Genomic DNA, 27,728 nt, shown 5'->3' with positions numbered 1-27,728 from the left:
AATGGGCACATTTAAAAAAGCACTCGTAAACGAAGCAAGCAGAGAGCTCTTAGGGGTACCTTCGTAACTTCACATTTAACGCTCCGTTAACTTCTTCCGTATAAAAATGAAAACTCTTCGCTCATCTTCAGTGACTCTTCCTGAGCAAGCTTCGAAGCTTTAACTAACTAGCCACCCAGTAAAGAACGACTCAGTCAGTCATCTAAGGGCATTATCGTAATTCCTTTAATTAACTCTCAATTTTCCATACCTATAAAAATCCACGAAATCCCATTTTCACCCAAAAAATAGAAAACAAAATCCCAAATTTTTTTACCCCCAAAAAAAAAATCCCAGACTTTCCCCGCCATTTGCTTCTTACAAGTCTTTCTTTTTCAATCTGATAATTCATATTCCTCTCTTCTCTAAGCTCTAGGGCTTCGAAACTCTCAGCTCGAACCAAAAAAAACCCTAATTCCCTTTCCAACAACCGCCCTCAGATTTCCGCATTATTACGCTTCGTACCACTCCCTACATGCTCTCTTCGCACTCCGAATCATCATCGTCGTCATCTCGGACTCACCGGTGGTTCACCAATCGATGAGCTATCCAATCAATTCGGGCTCGGGCTCGGGCTCGGGCCAACGCGGAATCGGACTCTCCAACACCATACACTCGGAGGTCGCGCCGTGCTTGCCTCTGCCTTCGCTCCCTGTCTTCTGCGGCGCTTCGGACCAGGACCTCCGCCTCTTCGACGAGCCTCGCGGCGGCGGTACCTTCAGGTCGCTCAATCGCCCCGAGGTTCTCTCTCAAGCTAGCCGAATCTCTGATCTGCTGCGCCAAACTGACGTGTCTTACTTGTATGTGTTTTTCACTAAGTAGTTGAGAAATGTAATTTCAGTTTGACTCTTACAGTTATGCTCGAATAATGTACTTAGTTCATTTTTTTTTTTTTTTTTTTTTTTAGTTTGACTCTTACAGTTATGCTCGAATAATGTACTTAGTTCATTTTTTTTTTTTTTTTTTTTTGTAATTTGCAATTTTGAATTTTGAATTTTTGAAATGGTTTAGCTTATAAGCTCGAAGAAGTTCGAACTTCAACGAATTTGAATTGCTAAAAAATATGTTACGTTTATGAACTTGGTGATTATATGTGATTCAAGTGGACTTTAGCCGTTAACACAGTTGTGATTCAAAATTTTGATATTACATATTCGCTGAAATCTTTTGAAAATGCAACAGTACAGCTGATTTTAGTTGGAACTGTTTCATTTTTTTTTTTTGGAAAGTAATTCTTAGTATTTTTATTTTTTTTCCCTTAATTCAGTAGAATTTGGAAATTCAAAACTGTTTGAGATGCTTGGTAAATGTAAATGTGGTAATTATTTATGATAATTTTTTTCCCAAATTGAATCTGCGTGCTATTTATCCAGTTACTGGGAAAAAAATGGCTGTCAGTGTCGTTTTTCTCAAAAAGTGCCTCGGCCACAGTGATTTGTGTGGTTCTCTGTATTTCAATTCCCCATTAATGTTGATGGAGAACCTGTTGATTGGAGTAATGACGTTATAATAATTATTGCAATAACTGTTATTGTAATTTTCTTATGTGTGGTGTCATCTGCAGGATTCTCAGAGACGATACAAGGGCAGTTCCATATGGATATGTGGAGCCTTTAGAACTACATGAACGAGTTCTACAATGTAGTTCGGAAGCATTTGAGTGCAGTACTGCAGGTAATCAAAGTACTCGTCTACCGTTTCTTCCTTTGAACGTGTTGCTACCGACAGTGAATTGAAACAACTTTCATTGATGGTGCATTTACTTTTGGTGATGTTTTATCGTGGAATTCTGATGTGCAAGTAACCATGCAGCTCTTGTTTCCTATCTATGCTTTAGGGTTTTTGGGACTGTCTCTTAGTTTAAATTAAGCAATGACTTTGACATAAGAGGAAATATTTAATGACACAGGCTTTTGGTAGGCTTAGGGTTAAGATAATTTGTGGATTTAAGATTTAGAAATTTAGAAGAAAGGGTTAGGGGTCAAATATTGAGTAGAGTTTTTAAATAATGGGGAATAAGGACGAGCAGTTTTACTTGGAGTAATTAGATTGCTGAAATTTTTTGTACAGTGGGTGTATGTGGAAATCTATGGCTGGTTTGATGGCTTATTTAGTGGCTATTTGGTAGGGCCAAATATGTAGGGTTTTAGGATCTGGAAGAAGGGCTTAATTTTGGCTTGAAAGAGAGAAGGAATAGAAAATTTTGTCAATGTCCAGGGTTGTGAACAATGTCCATGAACAGTACTTAGCATGCCAAAGAAGAAGAAGAGCGAACATTTATGGCAATCATGCCTCAAACCTCAAATCACTGAATATTCTATTAATCAAGATCCTTGATTTTTTTTTACACTAAGCATGTTTATATGACACTATTGATCTCTTCCCTAATCTAGAGACGGGACCCCTTAGTTGGCTGGTAAACTAAAGACTAAGACTCTTATAAAAGACTAACTTAGATTCAATGAAAATAAACTCAAGGCACTTTAGAAACTCTTAGAAACTTTTGGGCTAGACTAAGTTATGAAAATATTCTTGATTCACATGAGTTGTAGATAATTATATATCTTGACTCATGATGAAATTAACCTTAACCTATGAAATAATAGCTTAAGTAATAAACTAATGTAATCCTATGCTACTTTTGACATAACCTATAATACCGCACAAGTCTCTGTTACCTAAATTGAGACTTGTACATTTATCTACTGGATCTCTTTTTTCCATGGTTGCATCAAACTTCTTGGCAGTTAGTAAGAGAAGCGCTTCAATATTTTTAGGCACTTGCATTTGAGCGATCATTCTTTCAAAAAAGTTATTCTCTTATAAAGAAAATGATCATTTTTTTTTTCCGTAAAAATTATTACTTCCTCCCCCCCCCTCCCCTCCAAAAAAAAAAAACTCTTGATTTATTTCTTAGCAATCATTTTTTCTTCCTCTTTAGAGTTCTTCTTATCCTCTTGGAACTTATGTTGAATTTACATTAATTCATTTTTAGGTCTTGTAGAAAATGTCTGAACCATCTTTGTTTTAAAAAAAGAAACATAGGTCTAAAAAGCCATTTACTAGAAAGCAACGATATGGATATAGGATATGTTTACAATACAATATGGACATGATGATAAGTCAATGCTTGAAAATTTATGATAATATGGTAGAGATATTTTCATTACTTAATATATAAATAAATATATATTTTTGATTGGTGAGCTACGTGCATGCAATTAGATTGGAACTCATGATGTCACCCTCAATCCCATTCTTTATAGAAGGAGGAAATGCATTCAAGTTAGAGCTGATTGGCAATATGTTTAAAACATATTATGCTATATTTTATTATAAAAGAAAAACAAATGCTAAAAGGCATAAAAACAGTACAATTAAGAAAACATTAATTTCATAGAGAAAATGTGAGTGATAGAGGTGCAGAGAAATAAAAAAATTTACTCTATTATCCCGCTGCATCCATGATTGTCCTTGATAAATAATTACATCTACCAAAGTATGAGGCAAGGTAGTCAAAGGCAAAAGGCAGCCTTATGGTGCCATGGCCTTGTATCGCTCGTGGTGTGAGGCATTAGCCCGTTTTACGCTAGTTGCCAAATTCTAAATACAGGTATTATACATATAATTTAAATCATATCAATCTAATGTTCAAATATTATAGTCAAGTGTTTTTAACATTTGTTGCATGAAAAAATTAAGTCTATTAATTAATATAATCTTAGGATTTAAAACAAGCTTAAAAAAAAAAAACTATCAAAGCTAAAGCCTAAAAGATTACATGATTGAAAGTTATGATTATTATTAATTTATCTAAAAATTGATGAGGAGATAAAGAGTTGATACAGAGAAAGGAGTGAGAGGAAAATAAGGAAAGATGAAAAACAGCCTGCCTGAGAGGTTTGAGTGGAAGGGGGAAAACAAGAAAGAGAGAGAGAGAGAGAGAGAGAGAGAGAGAGAGAGAGAGAGAGAGTTGCTAGAGAGGCAATAGAGTGCGAGAGAATAAAATAATGAGAGGGAGTTGCTGAATCTTTTGCTTTTTACTAATAAATTATACTTTCATTTTTCAAGAGATCATTTTTCTTGGAGTGTAAGTATCAAAAAATAAATCCTTTTCTTTGTGCTGTTATGGTTATTTCGTGTCTAAATTTACTGTTGCTGTGCTTATTGTTTATTGCATTGTTCAAGTTTCTCAGGTCCTATTAAGGAGCCAATCTCTACCAGTACAGTACCTGAAAAGAAGTCCTTTGAGCAAAGCATACATATTACAAGTAAAGCTCAAAGAGACTATGGGGCAACTCACAATTATCAACCTGACTATGTTGTACCTAACGTACGTCTGAGTTTGGTTTTAGAAATTGATGATTGAGTTGTATTTTTTTGCTGATCTTGATGATGGAATTGCAGAACGTATCGACATCATCTTCTAGAAAACCAAAAGTAAAGAAGAAAAGTAGCGATGATTTCTCATCATCTGTTGGACCAGATCCTGCTGAGCTTCAAGGTTGATTTTTCTGGCTTTCTGCTTTTAGTATTGTCTTCAATTGTTCTCTCATTTCTTTGGTATACATGTGAATATTTTGCTCTATATCTTTGTTCAGTTGCCACTATTGGAAACTTTTGTGAGTTGTTGGAGGACTTCTGTGGTAGAGCTGAAATTCTTAGTGATGATCGGGATGAAGCAGAGTGGTTAGCAGTGCCTCTTTCTGATCTTAGGATGCTAATAAACGAAATAATGTCTCTCCGTGCAAAGAAACTTCTACATTTGGTTCCTGTAGATATTCTTGTTAGGCTTTTAAGGGTTCTTGATCATCAAATACATCGAGCAGAAGGCTTGACCATTGATGAATACGAGCATGTAAGCTTGTTACCATTTTGTTTCTGTTCTGCGTTGTGTATGTATTTACCATGCATCCTTAGATCATACTTTTTGCAAGTCATGATGTTTAGTTGTTACTGCTAATTTCCCATGTTTAGTTTTGCCTCACTTTCTTTATCGTTTTGTGTTGGAACTAATGCTTTGCAGCTAATAAAATTATAAGCACAAGTTCCTCCAATATATTGATGTTTTCTAATTTTTCCACCTTAGTTGGGAAGGTGATAGTCTTGGTTGCCTAACAACTTAGTCCATGCTGGTGCATTGTGTTGCTTCTAGTTGATCATGGGAACAGGTTACTTTTAACATATCATTGGCTGTAAATTTGGAACTAACCTTTTCAAATCCTCTTTTTCCTATGTATTCTAGAGTTCTAGTTCATTTCTGTTTATTTGCTGGGTTATGCAAATTTTGTTTGGACATCAGTCATTCACATAAAAACCAACTAAATTATTAATAAATTTAGATAATATATATATAAAACTTTCTTTGATTGACCTATCTTTTATTTTTATGACTTGACTGCTCCTAGATGTGATTGCATTACCAATTCCTTTGTCTTTTTGGAAGGTTGATTATTGTTTCTACTTCTTCCCCCACATAATGGTATTTCAATCCATTTGTGCCCTTAGCCTAGCTATGCTATCAGATATGCAGCATTCTTTTTGATATCCCAACCGTTTGAGCTACTATTATCTCTACTTTCCTATTGTGGGCCCTGTAGGACTTAAGTTATGCTTCGCCAAGAGCCTTGTAGCTCAATTGGCATCTCTTGGTATTTCCAATGAAGACATCCAGGTTTCAAATCCCCCCAACCCCAATTATCAATGTATATAAAAAAAGGACTTAAGCTATGCTACTTGAATTGTTTTTCTCTCCAACTTACTTTATTATTGATTTCCATTTCTCTTATGATTTTGAAATTTTTGTACAAAGCTGTTAACTATAGCTTACTAACTTGTTATTTTTGGATTTTTCTTTGAAATAACTAGTACTTGGTTGTAGATAAAATGGAGTATTGTTTGCCAATACATGGTTTATTGTTATATGTTATGATACTGAGATTTGATGCCAAATAGTTCTGGTCTTTACTCTGCTTTTCTTAATGATTTTTTTATTTATTTATTTTTATTATTTATTTTTTGCAATTTTCCAGTCAGATTCAGATATAGTTTCATCAATCTTTTGTGCTCTGGAGTCCATTCATGCCGCTCTAGCAGTAATGGCTTATAACCAAATGCAAAAGCAGCTCTATAAAGAAGAGGTAAATGCCTTTTTTTTTGGGTTAAGTTTTGCACCGGTGGGTCTTGAATTCACGACCTCACCCTCCACCTTGCTCTTACAAGGAGAGGAGGTACTGTTTGAGCTAGAGTTCATTGGCTAAAGAAGAGGAAAATGCTCTAATTTAGTGTTCTTTTAACTGTTTGCAGTGTTGATATTCATGGTTTTTCTTGTATATTTTTAGTGCTTAGAGTATTCTTGTGTTTTCATATGGTTATCACCTGGGTTGTTGACTATTGTTTATGTAATTACAGATTATTGAAAGAATTCTAGAGTTTTCCAGGCGTCAGATAATGGATGTCATGTGTGTTTATGATCCATCATATCGTGCCTTGCATAAACCAAGTGAAAATGGGGGATTTGAAGGTTAGCTTTTAGATTTGTTCAAGAAAGCTGGAATGTCATTAACCTACTTTTTTTTTTCCTGACATTCTTGTATTCTGCAATTGTGATAATTTTGGGCCATGAATATCTCATCCTTTCTTCACCAATTTGTTAGTAATTGGTATTGAACTGAATCAACTGATTCATGCCTCACTCAAGTGTTCTGCATTTGGCTTTCTGAACTTGTATTATTTTAACTGATCCAAATTTTTTGTCATGTTATTTTTTAGGCGACGAAGATGAAGAGCTTGATGCTGAACTTGGTTTGGCAAGCAAGAAACGACGTAGTAATAAGACTGTTAAAGTGAAGAAATCGTCAATAAACAAGTGCTTATCACTATGCTGCTTTCTTCATTAATTATTAGGCAAAATGTTTAGTGTACGCGAAGTGGGGTTTGTTCTTATAGTTTATGTGTTTACTTTGATAGGGTCTCTGCCTCTGTGAATACTATTCTTCAGAAAATGTGCACTATTCTGGGTTTACTCAAGGATTTGTTGTTAATAGAGAGGTTGTCAGATAGTTGCATTTTACAACTTGTGAAGACAAGCTTTTCAACATTCTTGGTGGACAATATCCAGCTCTTGCAACTGAAGGCAATTGGTTTAATAAGCGGGGTACATATCTGTACTTCTTGTTTCTCCATGTCAGTTTGTGATTTTCTAATGTCCATGCATGTCTGCATACAAATTAATCTTCTGGATTCTTTAATTGTGTTTACAGATATTCTATTCATACACACAACATCGTACTTATGTAATAGATGAAATACTTCAGCTACTTTGGAAGTTACCATCCTCAAAGCGAGCACTAAGATCTTACCACCTACCTGATGAAGAACAAAGGCAGATTCAGATGATTACTGCTTTGCTGATTCAGTTGGTGCATTGTAGTGCAAACCTTCCTGAAGCTTTAAGGCAATCATCAAGTGGTAATCCCATCTTAGAAGTCTCGATTGATTCTAGTTACCCTGTAAAATGCCATGAGGCGGCCACAGAGGCATGTTGTTATTTTTGGACCCGTGTGCTTCAGCGCTTTGCAAGTTTGAAGACTCAAGATGTTTCTGAGATGAAACCAATGATGGAGAATCTTGTTATGGATTTGCTGACAACGTTGAATTTACCTGAATATCCTGCTTCTGCTCCTATTCTGGAGGTATCACTTATATTGAGTTTTATTATTTTCATAAATGCATTAGATTGTTTCCATGCTAAGGCAGGGATTTGCAGGTTCTGTGTGTCTTGTTGCTCCAGAATGCTGGGCTGAAATCTAAAGACATCTCTGCACGTACGATGGCCATTGACCTTCTTGGCACAATAGCTGCGAGATTGAAGCGTGATGCTGTACTTTGCAGAAGGGACAAATTTTGGGTATTGCAGGAACTGGTTAATGCTGATGGTGCTGCTGATTGCAGATATCCGAAAGATGCATGTTCTATATGTTTGGATGGAAGGGTTGAAAAATTGTTCTTTGTATGTCAAAGTTGTCAGAGATCATTTCATGCTGATTGCATTGGAGTAAGAGAACATGAAGTTCCTAACAGAAGCTGGCAGTGTCAGTTTTGCCTCTGCAGGAAGCAACTTCTTGTATTACAATCATACTGCAAGTCGCAGTTCAAGGATGATGGTAAAAAGAATCAGAGTCGGTCAGATAAAAATCCTGAAGCTTCTGATCCAATTACAAATGCTGAAATCATTCAACAGCTGCTATTGAATTACCTTGAAGATGTTGGTTCTGATGATGTGCATCTCTTTGTTCGCTGGTTTGTACTCATTAGATCTCTCTCTCCTTACTGGTTTTATGGTATGATTGATGCCAAAGGGATGATGCATATTTGTTAAAGTGCAGGTTTTATCTCTGCCTGTGGTGCAAGGATGATCCTAAATCTCAGCAGAAGTTCATTTACTACCTTGCTAGATTGAAATCAAAAGCAATAATACGTGATCCTGGAACTGCTTCTTCTTTGTTAACAAAGGATTCAGTCAAGAAGATTACTTTAGCATTGGGACAAAATAACTCTTTTTCTAGAGGGTTTGATAAGATTCTTCATATGCTTTTGGTTAGTCAGATATATCTTTCCTTGCTTATTTATCAAGTTATGCAAGCTTTGCTCTTACAACATGATTGGTTTCAGGCAAGTTTGAGGGAGAACTCTCCTGTAATTAGAGCTAAGGCCCTAAGAGCGGTAAGTAAATAATTTTTTATTTAAAAAAAAAAAAAAAAAACTTTTTGAGTCTTTATGGAAATTAAGAATTTTGTGAATGTTAGAAAATGTTTTTTCTTCTGATTCTTCTTAATTTGAATATGACGAGCAGGTTAGTATTATTGTAGAAGCTGATCCTGAGGTATTATGTGATAAACGTGTGCAATTGGCTGTAGAAGGAAGGTTTTGTGACTCTGCAATATCCGCAAGGGAAGCGGCGTTGGAACTTGTGGGCAGGCATATTTCTTCGCATCCTGATGTTGGTTTGAAGGTATGTTTAATTTAACTTCCCTGTTCATGCAGTTACTGTATCTGATACATTTGCTTTGTTCTCATAATTGGTGGGGTTTTGTAGTACTTTGAGAAGGTTGCTGAGAGAATAAAAGACACCGGAGTTAGTGTTCGAAAACGAGCTATTAAAATCATTCGAGATATGTGCACTTCTAATGCCAACTTCTCCGAATTTACGAATGCGTGTATTGAGATCCTTTCTCGTGTTAGTGATGACGAATCTAGTATTCAGGTAATTTTGAAGCAATAGTTTGATTGTTACTTCTATTCATTTTTTGGGATGTGGGGTTTGGGAGGAATGAGCTATTTTTTAATTATAGGTAAAAGAAATATTATTTGGAGGATAGAAGTGTACGTGATGTATGTATCAAATCACTCCTAATTAATTAATTCTCAAGTTTAAATTGTCTAAAAATCTAAAATAGTATAAGGGGGAAGGTTGCCCAGATTAGTTGACCAGTCATACAAACTTCCTAGCATCAATTGCCTAATGACTAGTCATGCTATTACCCTCATCAAATTGTCCACAACACTTGGAAGGGAAAAATTGTCCAAATTTTAGAACATCTACAGCAATGAAAGCTCCCTTTCCAAGAACATAACAACTAAATCACTATTCATGGCATTACAAAATATCTCCTGTGACTGAAAAATTAAGCAGGTGATGCTCAATTGAATCCCCACTATTCTTGGACATGCAGCAGCACCAATTAGCAATTAAAATAGTACTTTACCAGAAAGTATCCGCTGTAAATTTTTTTCCAATGATGCTATCCATGCAAAGAAGGCAACCTTTTGAGGCGCCTTTACACTTCATATGGTCCTCCCAAGGGAAAAATAATCATCGTAGAGACCCTCAATATTTCATAGTATGAATGAACTTTAAATTTTCCTGCTTTTGAAGGTCTCCTTGATAATTTATCTTCCTCTTGTCTACATGAGATATTAGCATACAATAAAGCAAAGAATCAACAGAGTCAAATTCCAAATCTTGGATTGACTGGTTAAACTGAGAGTTCACACTTTGTCCATCACTCAAATAAACTGCTATTTAATCATTCTTGTATACTACAGTCATAAATATATTTGGAAATGCATCTCAAAGACAAGAACCTCCACACCACAAATCATGTCAAAACCAAACCCGCATACCATCCTTGACAAAGAATTGAAATTATCTTTTGTCCATCCCCCTTTAAAAAAAAAAAAAAAAAAAAAAAAAAGAATATCCAGATTTTGTACGTATGATATGTCTCCAAAAGTGATCTCTCTCAACTCTAAAACTCCACAACCATTTCCCTAATTGGACCTTATATTTTTCTATTGGTGAGTTACAGATAGGTCTTGAACCCATGACCTCTTCATCTACCTAGAATTTTTGAGGAGGAGTTGCTAGTTGAGTTAGAGCTCATTGGCCATTTCCCTAATAGGCTTGATTCAAGGAACTTAGTTTATAAATCCCCAAACCTCCCTCCTTCAAAAGAGAAAAAATCATCCCTCGATCTATTAAATGGAATTTCCTAACATCCCCATGTGGCCCCCACTAAAAATAATTATTGGAGCTTTTGAATCTATTGGCAAAATGAATGGGTATTAAACAGTGACATAAAGTATGTTGAGTAAACTGCTTAGCTTGTCAGGGGTGTGAATATCCCTGGATTACCTAGCAACTTGTTTTGGCGGTTGGTGTTAGTTGCGTGTAGGTTTTACTGCCTAGAATGAGTCCAAAGGGTTCTTCTTTGGAAACATTCCCTAGATTATAGGAAAAAAAGGTTATCCTCTCTTCATTTGACTACTTCCATCCTACAAGCCTCTCTTCCATCCTTTCTATAGTAGTATTCCTTAGCACTAGAGCTTTGAATGTGGAACCCTGATGGCAAACCCAAATAAGTCATAGGCAATTGAGACACCCTACTCCCATGATCAATGCTAGCTCTGTTGATCTTCTTACATCTCCAATAGGTATCAATCACTCTCGCTTAGATTAACCCTCAAACCTGATACTACTTCAAAATGAAGAACACATAGGAGGTACAAAAGTTGAGTAGGATTCTCCTCACAGAGCAAAATGTATTGTTAACAAAGAGAAGATGTGAAATCTCTATAATGTCACCCTTATCAAAAAAAAGAAAAAAATAAAAAAGAAATCTCTATAATGTCGCCATTTCGTCAACCATTTAAACCTAGCTTGATGACCTTCTGTCACTTTGTGCAACATTCTGCCCAATATATCCTCAAGCAACGTAAATGGAAGAGGGGATAAAAGGTCACCTTGTCTTTGTGTTCTAGAGCTATTTGAAAAGACCATTGGGGTTGTCATTCATCAGTACAGAGAACCATAGCCAAACTTCTATATTGGAAACAATAAGCACTCTCAATTGAAATATGTGTGTGTTTGGATTAGCTTTTTACTTATTTGGGTTTTTTGTTGTTGTTGTTGTTGATAAGTAATGCAGTTCTTATTAATATAAAAAACAAGTCACCCAAATGTACAGGATGTATGGTGACGATACGATCAATCACTCAACTTACAAGAATCTTTTTATTTTTTTTGATAGGTAAGAAAAAATATATTCGAAAACTGCTAGATGCAAACTAGCACCAGCAAAACAAAGTACAAAAAAGATGGAAAAGCAAAAAAAAAAAAAAACTTAAATTACAAAGAAAGAGAGATAAGGAATAGAGGAAGAGAGTCACTAGATGTGAGTCCCCAAACCCTAGCCCAATCAAACAGAGAACCAAAAAAGATAGCAAGCATTTGGTCCTCAGATCTATCCAAATCCTCAAATGTCCGCCGATTGCGTTCCTTCCAAATACACCACATTAAACACAATGGGACTAAGTTCCAAATGTAAGATGAATGCTTCCCCAACCAATTTCACCAACTAAAGAGAAAATCTGACACCGTACATGAGGGAACCCATGAAATTCCAAAAATCTTAAAGACAAAGCACCACAATCGATAAGCCTTTCCACAATGTAACAACAAATGATCTGCTATCTCACCACAGCAACGACACATAATGCACCAGCCAACAAGAATCTAACAAATCGATAACAAAACATAACGACAAACTATGCAAAACAGACATCCAATCCAATAAAGTGACAAAAGAACAATTGTACCTAGAAAAAGTAAGGTTTGCTAAAGTTGAACATAAGCAAATAAATCAAATGAGTTCTCAAAAAAAGCTAATCCAAACGCACATAATTGTATGCCTTTTCTATGTCCACCTCACAAATAACCCCTGGAGCCCCACCATGTAGTCTACTGTCTAAACATTTGTTATTCCATAAAAATTATTTTTTTAAAAATGGTCTGAAAATTCTGTCATAGCCACTGCAATCCCATCTGTTCCTGTCTTCTTGTGTGGGAACCAGTTTGTATTTAAGTCCCCAGCTAGGCACCATGAGACACCCCATTTATCAGCTGCTACTTTAATCTTAGCCCATAAATCTCTTTATCCCTATGATCATTTGGGCCATACACCCCTAATAACATCCATTCAAACTTGTCTTCTGCACTTAGGAATAGGGAGGAATGAGCTACTTTATAAGAAGACAATATGAAAGTTAGAGGCCTCCCACAGGGATGCCACGCTGCTTTGCATAGACTCTGCCAAAAGTGAACTTACAGGCACATATCAAGGCAAACACAAATGCAAGTCAAACTTCTGTATTAAATCTTAACCAAAAGAATAATGTTTCTGATGGTCACTTTTACTCTTAACATTTGCGACTATCTGCTTCGGTACATTATTTCAACCCTAAAACAGCATTTTATGTTCAAAGTGTATCTTCCCTTCCATAAATGATATATCTAAAAGCCCTTGCTATCTTTAGCTGCCATAACTTTAAAACTGCTTCCCCTGAAATAACCTTTGCCTCAAGTGGCTAGCCATTCATAAAAGCAGAAGCCTCCCAAGTTTAGGGGGTTCTGACGTGTTTTAGAAGCCACCCAGACAGTGTATTCCTTAGCCCTGCTGTGAATGTAAGTCATAGACCTATGAAATTAGATGTAGCAGGATCCCATGCTTAGACCTGTATTTTGCAGTAGCACTTGATGAATTTGCATATGATTTTCTTTTGATTTTGGTGCTAAATCTTTCTGAGGAAATCCTAAATGGGCTTGAATATTAATATATTATATTAGGAAGATGCTTATGAACCATGGCTTGTGAAAAATGAAAGTTTTTTCTTAATGAATTGGTTTTTTTCCCTTATCAACCTGAAAAAAAGGTAAGTGAAATATGGTTGAGAAAGGTTATAAGTTCACCTCTGACAACCCTGTTGTATTTCCTAGACGTGTGCAAAATATAACATGTTATGGCCTTCCATTTATTACATTTCTGCATAGGGAATTTTAATTGAATATATACTCCTGAAATTTCGTTTGTATATTTTAATCTAGCTCCAAGCTTTATATTTCTCTCTTCTACAGGATCTTGTTTGCAAGACATTCTATGAGTTCTGGTTTGAGGAACCTTCTGGTTCAGAGACTCAGTTTTTTGGAGATGGTAGTTCTGTTCCACTTGAGGTTGCTAAAAAAACTGAGCAAATTGTTGAGATGTTGAGGAGGATGCCAAATCACCAACTTCTCGTCACTGTCATTAAGCGCAACTTAGCTCTTGATTTTTTTCCACAATCAGCTAAAGCTGCTGGGATCAACCCTGTATCTCTCGCATCAGTGCGTAAGCGTTGTGAGTTGATGTGCAAGTGCTTATTGGAAAAGATACTACAGGTACCCTTTTTGCCTATTAACATGTTAAAGTTTTTGATACTTTGTTACAAATATGTTGAGCCTTTCATTCTATCAGGTAGAGGAAATGAATGGTGAGGAGGTGGAGGTGCGTGCACTTCCTTACGTGCTTGTCTTGCATGCATTTTGCGTTGTGGACCCGACCCTCTGTGCCCCGTCCTCTGATCCTTCCCAATTTGTGGTTACTCTACAGCCATATCTTAAGACTCAGGTTATCTATCTATTGCAAATATTCAATTTATGCTAGTATTTTTTCCGAAAAATGTTCATAAAATTAATGTTGATTGCATTTCATGCATGTACTAGTTGTAGTATATAGGCAGCCTAAGGAGCTGGCTTTTATCCTCCCCCCCTCTCTTGTATTTGTATATAAAAAAGAACGTGAACTACCAATATTACCTAATAATATAAGGGTTAGTCTATTTTCCTTTCCTGTGAATGACTCATTTTTGTTTGGTTGTGTGAAAATTTTGTGGTCTCTCTCTGGAGTCTGTTCGAAGAATTGTTTTCAATATGATTCTGAGTTACACATTTGAGAGAGCAAAGAGGAGAAAGAAGCTCAGAAGTTTGAAATTTCAGTTCCTTATTTTTGATATTGTGTCAGAGTTCTGTATATTTATTGCTCATTGCTGATGCTGTACAAGAACTTATAAGTGCAATAAACAACCATTGAAGCCACTCTGGCTATAACTTTGTCTTAAATGATCATGCAATATAACAAGATTGTTTGAACTTGTCCTATTTTGGACATTTCAATTTGCCAGAACAATTTAGAATGAGCCTTTGTGAATTTAGGTTTGCCACCGCCCCCGCATCTCTCTCCCCCCCCCCCCAAAACACAAACATACACACACCTTTTTAATGCAAGAACCTTTATACATAGAAAGTTAAGATATAAAAGAATCTGCCGGTATTTTAACTTGATTTTGCTTGTACTCAGGTTGATAATCGAAGGGTTGCTCAGTTACTGGAGAGTGTTATTTTTATAATTGATTCTGTTATGCCATTGCTTCGAAAGTTACCTCAAAGCGTTGTTGAAGAACTCGAGCAAGACTTGAAGCACATGATTGTTCGGCATTCCTTCTTGACAGTTGTTCATGCTTGCATCAAGTAGTGTCAAGTTCTCAGTTTTTCTTACTCTTCTTATGATTGCAATTCCCTTATTGAGTTTCCTGTGTCATACATCATCAAAGGCAGGAATTATTATGTGATCTAGGTTTTTTCATCTGTTCTGCAACTGGGCAGCTAATTTGATGGGAAACCTAAATGCCCAAAAGGCTGTAAAATGGGTTGTTAAAATCTAAGACAGTCAATTTGAGTCTATTGTGGAGCAACTCTTAGTAATCACTTGGTTGTAAATATTGTTTTCCTGTGCATCATCAACAATGCTGGCCTCTGTGTCTGTGTGTGTGTGTGTGTGTGTGTAATGTTATAATCTATTGCATGCATATATTTCTATAACCTTGTTACCCCTGCATTCTTGTTACTATCTTTACCCCCTTTATTACTTCGATGCATGTTGATTCTCTTACATCAAATAGTGTAATTGGCTTATACATGATTCATTTGTAATGCATTTGAAGATTTTGTAGCTTTATATTATAGTGCATAAATTTCTCTTCCTGTGTAATATTTATTTGTATAAGATTTAAATTAAAAGTTTCTATATAAATTAGAGAATATATTGGCATGGTGGATTTGTCCCTTTTAAAGTTGGCTACAGATTTTTTTTTTTTTGCAGACCCCAAGCAGCTGGGATATAGTGTTTTGAGTTAGGAATAATTATGCTTCTTGTTTGTGCCATTTCTTCCTTAGCAGAAAGTTAATTTTGCTGTTTTGGACATCCAGCTAATATTTGTTCCCATCACAGGTGCCTTTGCTCTGTGGGCAAAGTTGCCGGAAAAGGTGCTACTGTGATTGAGTATCTTATTCAGGTGTTCTTCAAACGTTTGGATGCCCAGGCAATTGACAACAAGCAGGTTGGTGGCTAATAATCACGTACATGTTTAATCGAGTCAATTGCATGTCAACCTTTAATGTTTAGCTTTAACCATGTTTTATTTGTTTGTGTGTGTGTGTGCGCGTTTTCTATACTCATGCGCAAGTTAAAGTGGTTTAGATTTGGTGAAGAATCTTTAAGCTACTAAGAATTCTGGAACAATGTGGATGCAGTGTGGGAGTAATGACTTGGACCTTAAAACTTTCAGAAAGTGGAGTCATAATTTTCTAATTCAAGCTTTCAATGCATTTAGAATTTTCGCAGAAGAATGCCTGGCTGTTCTCGAGTGTTTGCATTTGGATTCTAAGCAGTGTTATGCTTAGTACTTATTAGGAGATTCACCCCTAAATTTGGTCAGTTAAGTGATTGGCTTAGCACAAATGCGAGAATAGCTTAGGTATTTGCATTACCAAATATAAGTTTGATCATCAATATCAATGCATCGTTATTTAGTTGAATAATATAAATTATGAGAAAGGTTTTATAGCAATTTCTTGTTCAGACTTTTAATGTAGTTGTAGGAGACTATCTCCAAAGTAAATATATAATGTGATAAAACTGTCTCCCTTTGGGTGAAAGCAAAGAGCAACCTAAAGTTCATCTTCAAATTATATACAGCTGGGTAAATGCTAGAATATCTCGAGAGTTTGTTTCCTGAAATGCTTAACCTATAGAGTGGTGAGTTTTGCTTTTGCAAGAGAGGCTCCCATCAGCTTGGAATAAAGCCATCTCCAATATGTGTATGCATGGAATTATCTTAATTATTTTGAAGTGGTGCCCACACATGCTTTGAGTTTTGATATTAACATTAGATATATGTAAAGTGTCATTTTCTGAAAATTTTGTTTAACTGTGCCCTAGTATGCAAAATCTGCTTAACATGTAATTGGTTTTAGTTAACGTTAAGTTGGGGAGTAATTTATTTCTTGGGTATACATATCTGAAGATGAATAAGTCGTGAATTTGTTGTCATTTCCTGCTTATGGAAACTGTTGGTATTGAGATAAATGAACTTTTTGGAAGTCCTATGTTAATAAATTTTCTTTCAACTGACAAACTGTTTGCGCCAATAGTCTTGTAGCTCAACTGACACATTTTGGTGTTTCTAATAGACATCCAGGGTTCAAATCGCCCCACCCCCAAATTATCAAATTATTAATATGCTTTAGATTTAATTATGTTCTATTTGCTATATTCTTCATGTGTGTGTGTGTGTGTGTGTGTATTTAATACCAAGACAAAGTGAATGAAGAAGTGCTATAAGATAAAATTGTTTCTTTTGCTAATTTCAGCTAGTTGGGCGGTCCCTTTTTTGCCTTGGATTGCTTATCCGCTATGGCAATTCTTTGCTGGGCAGCTCCAGTAACAAAACTATTGATGCTGTCAGTAGTCTCAGCTTGTTCAAAAAATATCTCCGCGTAGAGGATTTCATTGTAAAGGTTAGATCATTGCAGGTAATGCCTTCTCATCTCTTATTGGTATTTGTAGCCCCTGGTTTAACTTTGAGGTCTTCTTATGTTCCCTTATAATTACTGTAGGCATTAGGATTTCTTCTAATTGCTCGGCCTGAGTACATGTTGGATAATGATATTGGGAAAATAGTAGAGGCAACTTTGTCTTCTGGCTGTGATGTTCGCCTTAAGGTAATAATGACACTTCTCAATTTCCGCTACCATATTCAATATGTTTCTGATTCAATCTGTCAACCAGATGCAATCATTGCAAAACATGTATGAGTATCTTCTTGATGCGGAAAGTCAAATGGGAACAGATAAAGCAAATGAAAATGCAGTTCATTATTCTGTAGAAGGTGGCCACAGTGTACCTGTAGCTGCGGGTGCAGGAGATACTAATATATGTGGGGGTATAGTTCAGTTATATTGGGATAGTATTTTAGGTAGATGTTTGGACTTAAATGAACAAGTTCGCCAAGCGGCCCTTAAGGTGAGAGTCTCATTAAGAGTTGTACTTTTCATGCTTAAATTTATTGTACCTATTGTATACCCTTGTACATGGGTATATATGGGTGACACTTTTTGCTTTTTCAATGAAATTTTACTTATCAGAAAGAGTTGTGCCTGCCTCTAAGATAAAGAACATTTTAGGAAGTTTGACTTTTTACTTTCGTTACTAATCGTGCTATTTAGAACTGAGACAAATATTCAGATGAAGTATCAGGAAATGTTCTGGTGTTAATTACTCTGTTATTTAAACGGTTGAATTTGAAGGTCATGATTCCCTGGTATTTCTGCTATCTCTGGCCACTAATTTTTGTTTCTTGTTTTTTTTTTCCCACCCAATTTTTCATTCTATGCTACCAAAATAGATTGTTGAAATTGTGCTGCGCCAAGGTCTTGTTCATCCCATCACTTGTGTCCCATACCTTATAGCTCTGGAAACAGATCCGCAGGAGGTGAATTCAAAGTTGGCTCATCATTTGCTGATGAACATGAATGAGAAGTAAGTCCAATAAATGGTTTTTTTTTTTTAGAAGTTTTCTTCCCTGTAAATTTGCTTATGCGATCTAAGTGAAGCATCTTTTCAGGTACCCTGCATTTTTTGAAAGCCGTTTGGGGGATGGCCTTCAAATGACATTCATTTTTATACAAGCCATTAGTGGCATTAATGAAAATGCAAACCAGAAGGTCCAGTCCAAGGTTCTAGGAAATGTGAAGGGGAAATCTGATGGTGGCTCTGTCTCGCAAGCAAGGCTTGGAGTTTCTAGAATTTACAAGCTCATCCGTGGTAACCGGGTTTCAAGAAACAAATTTATGTCCTCAATCGTGAGAAAGTTTGATAACCCTAGCTGGAATGATTCAGTAGTCCCTTTCCTGATGTAAGTTTCTGTTATTGGTGTTGTGCCTATAGTTCAGCTTTATTAGTTGTTTAGAGTGGAATAATAAGCTGGTTCCCTTTTACAGGTACTGTACTGAAATACTTGCTCTGCTTCCATTCACATCCCCTGATGAGCCACTCTATTTGATCTATGCTATAAATCGAGTAATACAAGTTAGGGCTGGGGCACTTGAGGCAAGTATGAAAGCCCTGAATAATTATTTGTCACAAAAAGATGCAGAGAAGATACCTTATGACAATGGACAACTGAAGCCAGCTGTTCAGCCTGATTTCAACGAGATGACTTCCATGGATTTGAATGGGACAATTCAGCATGAGCCAGCTGGTCAGCCTATCTTTGATCATAGGATGTCAATGGATTTGAATGAGAGTATTCAACAAGATATTGCTGATCAGTCAGTCATTAATCATAGTACCTTAGTGGGGGCAAAAACGCGTAGTATGAGCTCAGGTGTTTCTTTTATTCTTTCAGAAGATGATCTGCAGAAAGTCCAGGTAGCTTTAAAGCTTTCTTAAATCATATTTTTTTTGCACTAAGAAGTGTTTATTGATTTCTGACAAGCACGAAAAATTTTGATGAGTTGTTTATGTTTTACCTAATAAAGAAAATGAAGAATCTTCTTGTGTTAGTGCCAATATAAATATGCATTATCCATGTTTATAAACCATTTCCTTCATAATATGTTGTTGTGGCTGGATCAGGATGTATGTTGATTTTAATTCCTTTTAAACCCTGCCTGGTTCTTATGCAGGCTGACTGTCTTGCTGCAATTGCATTGCAGCTTCTTTTGAAGCTAAAGAGGCACCTTAAAATTGTCTATAGCCTGAATGACGCTCGGTGCCAGGTAATACTATGATTTGACTTAACAGCAACATGTATGTTCTATTTGTGTATAAGTTATGTACGAGGTGTTTATGCAATGCTTTTTACGTTCAAACCAGGCTTTTTCTCCTAATGAACCCGTAAAACCAGGAGATGTTCTCTCCAGACAAAACATTCCCCTTAACATCAGTGAAACGCGCATCAGTTTGCCTGCCACTTATCAAGATCTGATACAAAGATATCAGGTAGAGTGTGCAATGATTTTAGGACCCATTTTACTCTCTCACATGTAGTTTTCAGTGGCCTGATCAATTTTCTCTTACTGGTTTTCTTACTGCACAGGAATTCAAGAATGCTTTGAAGGAAGATGCTATTGATTACTCGATTTATACAGCAAATATAAAGAGGAAGCGCCCTACCCCCAGAAAAGGACGGAAATCTGTATACGGGGGAGGTGACGAAGATGATATTGATGATGAAGACTGGACAGGTGGGGTTCGAAGGCTAAGTAATAGTGGCAGGAGAGGTAACAGCAATAGGGGAAGTAGGCAACGATGATAGTTGTAAGTATATGACAGGTAGGCTAACTTGTACATTAAGTAGGAAAGGAATAGAAATTGGATAGGAGAGAGAAGAGAATAGAAATCTGGAACAGTGGAAAGGAAGGCACATAAGGGCCTGGGATAGTACTGGCTCTAGATGAGCACTTTCTCTAGCTGTTTCCATCTTGTAACTTGCTTGACATGATAGTCACAGCATTCTTTTTATTAATGAAATTTAATTTCTGTAAAATTGATTGTCTCCAATGTAATGTAGAAATCATGTTCCTCTAAAATGTATGAAATTTTGGTGGCACTCATTGAGGGTTTCCCTAGAACTTCAGATTGCACTTGACATTTTCTGAAAGTGATCATTTCATCTCCTCTTACATTGCCTTAAAGATGAATAAATTCTAGGGTAATGCTATTCATCAAAATAGACAGAAGCTATTAGTCATAATTTTCCCTTCTCCTTTCATTGATTTGATTTGGTTTGAGAGTATATTTGTGGAAGAAATGAGTTGGGTAGCGATAGAGATTGGCTGATAGCCTGGTACGCATATTCCGTTCTCATAAGTGTTTCTTGATCAAATTGCATGGTGGATTGGGCCAATTAAATTTGGTTTCCCCAGCTCAACTCTTAGGCTGTGTTTGGTTCACGTAAAATATTTTTCGGAAAATAGCCTATTTTCAGAGGAAATGCTATTTTCGGGAAAGGAAAATATTTTCAAGTGTTTAGTTCCATTATGAAAATTGTTGTAAAAAATATTTTTATGTGTTTGGTTCTATTCTAAAAATGCTATTTTTCTACACATTTTTCACATTTTCTCAGCTATTTTTTCAGCATCCAAATAAATTTTATTACAAAAAATTTCAAAATCACAGCCAAATTTCAACACCACACACTATCGAAACTCCAATTCAACTCACGGCAGCAAACTCCGGCAATCAAAAGCCACAAAAGAAACAAAACCAAAGAAAAAAAAATCATCAAATCCGGTCAGATCGTTGCAGTGAGGCAATTGGATTTGATCGGCGCGGTGCGACTCGCGGTTCGTGGTGCGACTCATTGGGTCTAGGTCGAAGGTCGAAGGCAAGGGGTCTGGGTCGAAGGTCGAAGGCGATGGGTCTAGAAGTGCAATCGACGATCGGCGCGGCGCGGTGCTGCGATTGACGATCGGGGTTCGCTGGCAAAGTCTCTTCTTCCTCTCTCTTTGCAATCTGGGCTCACTCTCACTCTCTCTCTCTCTCTCTCTCTCTCTTTTCGAAAATGCTTTGAAGTGAAAATAGGAACTGAAAACCATTTCCGTGGTCAAAGGGAAAATAGGAAATGATTTTTCAGAAAATTCTATTTTCCGTAACTGCCAAACACGCGGGTTAGGTGGAAAATGATTTCCTGAAAGTGTTTACCACCAAAACAAACGCAGCCTTAGTCCAGCTTAAAATTGGATTTGATTTGTTCCTTGTTCGCCTATAAAATATTAAAATCTGTTTGTGTCATTCTATATAGCTTTTGAAACTAGAAACTTGGTTAAGAGTATCCTTAATGTTTCTCCCCTTGGATAAATGATCATTTAATTTTCCTTTTCTCCATAGAGCTAAGCGTATAAACTCAAGCTGATCATCATGTTACTCTAGGAGTCTGGAGAACTGTTGATTGGCCTGGTTCTATTTATTTTGAACTTACTGACCTCATATTGATCTTCTGGCACATCCATGCTGTAATGGTCACGCCACATTGATATGACTCCAAATTGAAGTCAAGATGGTTTAGTATCTCTTCATACAGTATGTTGTCAATGATATTGTAATGAACCAGGTAAGTGATGGCCATGGTACCGCTGGAAGCAGCTCAGCCCCTATTGTCTCAGCCCCCATTATTTCATTCCCTTAGCACAGAATGATCGGAAGCGAGACAGTTTCCAAACCTGAGAGGGAACTTGCTTGTGTGTTCAGAACTAAAGGTTCAACAATCTAAGCGAGATAGTTTCCGAACCTGAAGAGAGGGAACTTGCTTGTGTGTTTAGAACCAAGGTTCAACAATCTAATCCTATCCGAGTGGAAGATTAATCAACGTTGCATCTTCATTGAATAGAGAGAACTTCACTAAGAATATAAAGCAGATCTTTCTACGTCTCAGACAATCCAATCTGAGACCTCAGAGATATTAAACATTGTATGTTAATTAAAAGGTTACAACTTAAAACCGACATTACTCAGTTACCCTTACCAGGTAGTTTTCCATATCCCCCCTTCTGCCATATTGGCATGCGATATGGAGTAAACTTATATGGTTTGTGGAACAACCAACTATTATTCCATTCTAGTCAATAGTGAACCTAAAGGTATGATAAATCCATCTCAAAGTATACGGAAAAGAGATCTACTCTCTCCTTCCTTTCTTTCTTTTTTTTTTTTTTTTTTTTTTTTTTTGAAATTTACATTAACTCATATCACAAGTTGTTACTCTTGAGTAATATACAAGTAAAAATGGCTCTCGTTTGACTCATCTTCTTTTTGCAGATGACAGTTTTCTCTTTTTCAGGGCAATTCAACACACTCACTTCTACACGGACTTATATCACAAGTTGTTACTCTTGAGTAATGAGGTTTCTCTCGGTGTAATTGTAAAAATGGCTCTCGTTTGGCTCATCTTCTTTTTGCAGATGATAGTCTTCTCTTTTGCAAGACAATTCAACACGTTCACTTTTTCAAGAAAAATTATTATTAGATATTTTAATAATTTGAAAATTCTTACAATGCTTGGTTCGATCCGACAATCAAAAACCCATAATCTTAACTAGATCCTGATTTAACAAACTAGACAAGGTTCACGTTTCTATGATAAAATGTCATTTTTTTTTCAATCAAGATTTCTTGTGTTGTGCAGCGATATGGATTACCCTTGATATGTCTAAATTCTAATGTTGAAGCATGGCAATTGAACTCCCCCTCTATTGATGTCGTTCATAAAATGGGACGCACTGATTCTAATATTAGATGTTGACTGTAGCTCGGTGGTATCCAATAAATGGTCCCACCAGAATATTTAAAAAAATTAATAACAAATAAATAAATAAATAACGCAGATTTCAAAAATGCAAGAAACAACAAACTTTCTAAAATACTTGCCAAAGCTGTCTAAAATTAGGCAGAAGCGATGGCCCAGTATTAATCCTCTTACAATCTAGAGCATTTTCGTTGTTTTATAAATCACACAACGAGTATAAGACCATTATTAAATTAAAATCACAGTGTAATAGAAGCATTACTAAATGGGAAAATTCAATGAATATTACACTGAAAAGAGTGACTTGCCACCAAGTTTGAGAAAGGGCCTTGCGCCTAGTAACTCAAGGTACAATGACAAAAAGAGGCTGCAAGGATAAAGACAGAATTCAGATAAATAGATGCAGCATACAATATGGTATATGTGCATGTACGGGTGTTTGTGTGTGGATGTGGATGTGGGTATGGATGGGTGGGTGTAGAAAGAGAGAATACCGTGTCTATGCTAACTGGTTTCCCATCCTCCATAAGTATCTCGGCTATTGTTCCAGACTGATCAGCCTGCGGGGCAAAAATATCAGTATTGCAGATGTCACGCATTGGAAGTCTCAGAGCGGAATAAATAAAGATCAAGAAAATGATGTAGGAATCAGCCTAATTAGGTTTGAACACAGTAAAGGAGGGAAAGTACCTCAATTTCATTCATTAGTTTCATGGCCTCAACTATGCAGATGGCCTGACCTTTTTGGACTTTATCTCCAACCTGAAAAAGGGTAAGATTATGATATGAGGGTATATTGTTTATCCCTTATATTGAATAATGCAGAATATACAAACATTGCACATCAGCATGCATAAACACACAAGTAACTTATTCAACACACAATTTCTCATCTGCCATGTCTTTTGAGGGACAAACCCTTAAGTCGTAAGCTCATTAAGGCGGACACTCACCTTGACAAATGGTGGTTCACCAGGTGCAGGACTGCGATAGAAGGTTCCAGCCATGGGGCATTTCAGTGGTGGATGAGATGAAGCGTTTGCCTTTGCAGGTGCGGGTAAGGCAGGCGCTGGTGCAGAAGGAGGGCTTGCAGGAGCAGCTGCCGTGGCTGGTGGTGGAGGAGATGGAAGCGTCGCATAGGTTAGATGTGGTGGCATACTAGCAACAGGGGCAGATGGTGCTGCCTGCTGCAAAGCTTCCTTCTTTCTTATTAGGAGCTCACAGTCCATTTGCTTCAGTTGCAGCTCTGAAATATCTCTTGAATCCACAAGTCTGCTCATGAAAATGAAATAAACTTCAATAGAAAGCACAATGTGGCTAATATGTATCAAACAGCAAATAACGCATTCAAGCATGCGTATGCAAGAGTCACTTTGACTTACTTGACAAGGTCTGATACTTGAGACATGAATGCTGAGATTGATGATACATCTGAACTAGGGTCCGGTACAGGATGTGATGACTCATCTCTCCCTTCTGATGATGCAACTCCAGGCTGTGTGGAAGGTACGGGTGCAGAATTTGAAGATCTCTTGGCAGTTACCTAGAATAAAAGTAGCTTTAGTAGATGCTTGTGATTATATCTCATTTTAAAGACAACTTTTGGGTTTTGGATTATTGAGAACAATCTAACCTCATTAAGCTGTGCGCACACCTTCCAGACAGTGGATTGCTTCGAATTAGGGATCTGCAGAACACAATAATACAACAAAACGATAAGATTTTTTTGGCAGCAAAATTAGCCTATCATTAACAAAACTGCATGTACGAGAAAATATTCAAGTAGCGTGCATTGATGTTAGTCAAAAACCTTCCATAAGACCAAAGATATTTGACAGGTTAAAAGCGAGCAATTGAGAATTTCACCACTCATTGAGAAATTAAAACAAAATATATATACCAATGACCTTGCTGCCCATTCTTCCATAACTTCTGTTTTACATTCATTAACATCATGACCATGTGAAACTCTTTTGGTGTATGTGCCACAAACCACATTTAATTTTCAGTTCTGATAAACTACCAGAGATTGGAAAGGGTAATAGTGGAGAGATAGATTTGGAACTCTTTTTTTATAATCTAGATTTTGAACTCAGGATTACATACTTTGATATAATGATAAATTATCACCTGTCCCAAAAGTCAGAGCTCATGAAAAGGGTAATTTTAGTTTTTAGTCGATTAACTAATATTCAAAAATGTCTTCAAGCATGACACATAACAAACGTGGTTCATATATACATGTTAAACATAAAAATAAAAGGAAAAATTTTATCTCCAAATCGGTTTGAAGGAAAAATTCCTCAATCCCACTACAAAATGACCATCACATGATTTTTTTAATTCAAAAAAGTAATACGACTTGTTTAAATAATATAAATTGATGGTCTTGTGAATCGCTACATAGTAGGTTGAAGAAGGAAATTCCTCCAAATTTGGATGAAAACTTTGTCCAAATTATAAAGTCTAGCTTAATTATTATTTTTTAATAAGAAGCAATAATTTTGCCGGGAGTCATGTAGCATAATTGACACTTCTGCAAGTTTAAATCCACCTAAAAAAACAAAGAACTAATAATTGAGGTACATAAGAGTAAAATAATTCAAAATCAATATCTTGACCAATACAATTCGCATAATTAAGTATCAGTAAACAAATGAAAACTAATCTACATATGAATGAAAACGAGAAGAAATATATGGGAAAAAAAAATCATATAAATAATGGATAAGAAGACCAGAATGTGCGAAATGAAATTGAAAATGGAGACAAGATTGAAGATTGGGAATAAGAACAAACCGGGTCAGGAAACGAAGATCTGAAAAGCAAAGAGGGTCTGGAACTCGACCCACGGTGAAAAGAAACAAGCTTCAGGGACTGCTTGGGTCTAGGCTGGTTCTGGTTCGTGGAATTGGAATGTCGCAGCAAAAGGGTCTTTGGACTGGGCACCGTAAACGACGCCATTTTTACTTTGAATCAGTGTTCTTTGGTTTTGGTTTTGGTTTTGGTGAGTTGGTGATAGGTGTGTAGTTTAAATGGGAAATGTGGGCGGCGAGATCGATGAGAGAAGCGTATGAGAAATCTATGGATCCAAACCCAAAACGGGAACTAAACTCTAATGCGTGTGCTACTTTTGTGTTGTATTTATTTTATTTTATAATTTGGGGTTTTGGGGGGTTTCGATGTTTACGATGCCAGCAAAGTGCATAACAAATAACAATCAATCATGTCTATCTGTCTCTGGGGTTTGTGTTTCCCTCCCAACTCCAAGTGTGTTGTGTCATGTGTGCTAGTTTGACGTGGACTACTATGGTGGGTCCCTGTTATTTTGATTTTCTGAAAAAATGGTCGGTGCTGATGTGAGGAGTATTGCATCAACGGCTGCTGTTTTAAGCTTAATTATTTCGGCCGTTTGGAGTAGGTTTCGAGTTGGGTACCAATATCAATATCACCTCCCAACAAGTTATGTGCCTTTTCCATCATTATATATATATATATATATATAAGTATTGCTAAGACTACAACTTTTGTCGCAACTTATTGATGTGATCGATTGTGAGAGGTGGAATTGGGACTCACTACTTTTACTCCACTGCTCATAACTTACCATACGAGTAATTGAGGAATTTTGTTTGACAAAACTTATAGTTGTAGTTTTTTTTTTTTTTTTTTTTTTTTTTTTTTGAGAATCTAAATGAGAGGATATTTATCTCCAAATCCCAAACTCCACCCAGACCCATTATGAAACAGCTATCCAAATTCAAAACTCAAAACTCAAAACTCCACCTCCAAACCCACCACTAAAGTTATCCAAATTCAAAACGTAGCACGAGAAGTTGCATCTGAAAATGTTCAAGTAGTTTTTTCCTTATTAGTTGTACAACAATGCCATTTCTTTTCCGTTAGAGAATTGCATCTCGACTCAACTCTTATTAGTAAATATAAAAAAAATCAATTTGTCTATAAATCTTAGTCTTTGACATTTTATAATTCTTGTATTTTTCCTTATATACCTGGCGATGCAATTTGCAACATTTTTGTGTTGAGGTATTATGTTCAAAGCAAATGTCACAGGTAATTTTTCTCATCCATCAACCCTATATATTGATTAGGTATGGTCATTTCAAAATGAAATTAGATTTTTTATTTTATGGAATAAAATGAAAATACATAAATGTTACTCAATGTAAATGTTTTTTTATTATATTGTTTCTTTCTTCATTTGCTCGGTTAAATTTACTTTGGGTTAGGTTTATGGTCGATATTTTGATTTCTTTCTATTTCTTTTCTTTTTATACCTTTTAAGGTAACAATCTTAATTCTTTTTTTAGGTCAAGAGTCCAGGCTATGAATTTTTGACAAACCAAAACAACAGAAGAAGTATGGTGTCAACTATTAAATGGATGAAGTGTATATAGGATTTTAAATAGAAAATTATGACACTAAAACCAAAAATTAAAAAAGAGTCACATCACATGCGTGAAGTGTGTGTGTGTGTGATGAGACTAGTGTTACTTAATGTGTATATGTAATTACTATTTTACATGGTGTGATTCTTGTTGCATGCTTCGTGCACCCTCCTTCATGGATTGGGTCACTTGCAAGCATGTAAATTATGTATATGGGACACACAAGCTTGTGAGAGGCCTAACCCTATAAAGGGTGTACAC

The 27,728-nt window shown here is 36.2% G+C and overlaps 2 protein-coding genes across 3 annotated transcripts; one reads left to right on the top strand and one right to left on the bottom strand.

Annotated features, from left to right (window-relative positions):
- The first annotated feature begins 199 nt into the window (after window positions 1-199).
- Window positions 200-20,301, top strand: LOC112027342 (sister chromatid cohesion protein SCC2). 2 transcript variants are annotated; one of them, XM_024060019.2, is made up of 28 exons: window positions 204-839; window positions 1,604-1,713; window positions 4,236-4,372; window positions 4,447-4,543; window positions 4,641-4,897; window positions 6,072-6,179; window positions 6,451-6,562; window positions 6,811-6,907; window positions 7,009-7,195; window positions 7,302-7,733; window positions 7,808-8,340; window positions 8,427-8,637; window positions 8,713-8,763; window positions 8,894-9,052; window positions 9,137-9,304; window positions 13,514-13,813; window positions 13,890-14,042; window positions 14,772-14,941; window positions 15,702-15,810; window positions 17,123-17,284; window positions 17,369-17,473; window positions 17,541-17,774; window positions 18,157-18,290; window positions 18,376-18,666; window positions 18,752-19,181; window positions 19,439-19,531; window positions 19,629-19,754; window positions 19,852-20,301. In XM_024060019.2, exons 1-28 carry the CDS (start codon window positions 580-582, stop codon window positions 20,065-20,067), a joined length of 5,442 nt encoding a protein of 1,813 aa, XP_023915787.2. In that variant the 5' UTR covers window positions 204-579; the 3' UTR covers window positions 20,068-20,301. The 2 variants fall into 2 exon arrangements, with proteins under 2 accessions (XP_065632831.1, XP_023915787.2); XM_065776759.1 differs by lacking the exon at window positions 17,541-17,774 and having other exon boundaries at window positions 200-839.
- Window positions 20,302-23,138: 2,837 nt separating this feature from the next.
- LOC112027359 (biotin carboxyl carrier protein of acetyl-CoA carboxylase 2, chloroplastic) lies at window positions 23,139-26,213 on the bottom strand. Its single transcript, XM_024060042.2, has 7 exons — window positions 25,858-26,213; window positions 24,692-24,745; window positions 24,441-24,601; window positions 24,012-24,330; window positions 23,749-23,820; window positions 23,553-23,618; window positions 23,139-23,425 (listed from the first exon to the last, which is right to left on the bottom strand). Exons 1-7 carry the CDS (start codon window positions 26,020-26,022, stop codon window positions 23,402-23,404), a joined length of 861 nt encoding a protein of 286 aa, XP_023915810.2. The 5' UTR covers window positions 26,023-26,213; the 3' UTR covers window positions 23,139-23,401.
- Window positions 26,214-27,728: the final 1,515 nt, after the last annotated feature.

Source organism: Quercus suber, unplaced genomic scaffold (assembly GCF_002906115.3).
Source record: "Quercus suber isolate HL8 unplaced genomic scaffold, Cork oak 2.0 scaffold_141, whole genome shotgun sequence".
NCBI classification, from domain to species: domain Eukaryota; kingdom Viridiplantae; phylum Streptophyta; class Magnoliopsida; order Fagales; family Fagaceae; genus Quercus; species Quercus suber.
This window is presented reverse-complemented; position numbering and strand designations above follow the sequence as displayed.

Excerpts from the sequence above, each read along its gene's own strand:
- LOC112027342 (XM_024060019.2), top strand. The coding sequence starts at position 580 with ATGAGCTATCCAATCAATTCGGGCTCGGGCTCGGGCTCGGGCCAACGC. Across the intron at positions 1,714-4,235 it reads ATTTGAGTGCAGTACTGCAG|GTCCTATTAAGGAGCCAATC; the intron begins GTAATCAAAGTA and ends CAAGTTTCTCAG. Across the intron at positions 7,734-7,807 it reads CTTCTGCTCCTATTCTGGAG|GTTCTGTGTGTCTTGTTGCT; the intron begins GTATCACTTATA and ends AGGGATTTGCAG.
- LOC112027359 (XM_024060042.2), bottom strand. The coding sequence starts at position 26,022 with ATGGCGTCGTTTACGGTGCCCAGTCCAAAGACCCTTTTGCTGCGACAT. Across the intron at positions 24,331-24,440 it reads CAAGTATCAGACCTTGTCAA|ACTTGTGGATTCAAGAGATA; the intron begins GTAAGTCAAAGT and ends TTTCATGAGCAG. Across the intron at positions 23,619-23,748 it reads AACTAATGAATGAAATTGAG|GCTGATCAGTCTGGAACAAT; the intron begins GTACTTTCCCTC and ends TTTGCCCCGCAG.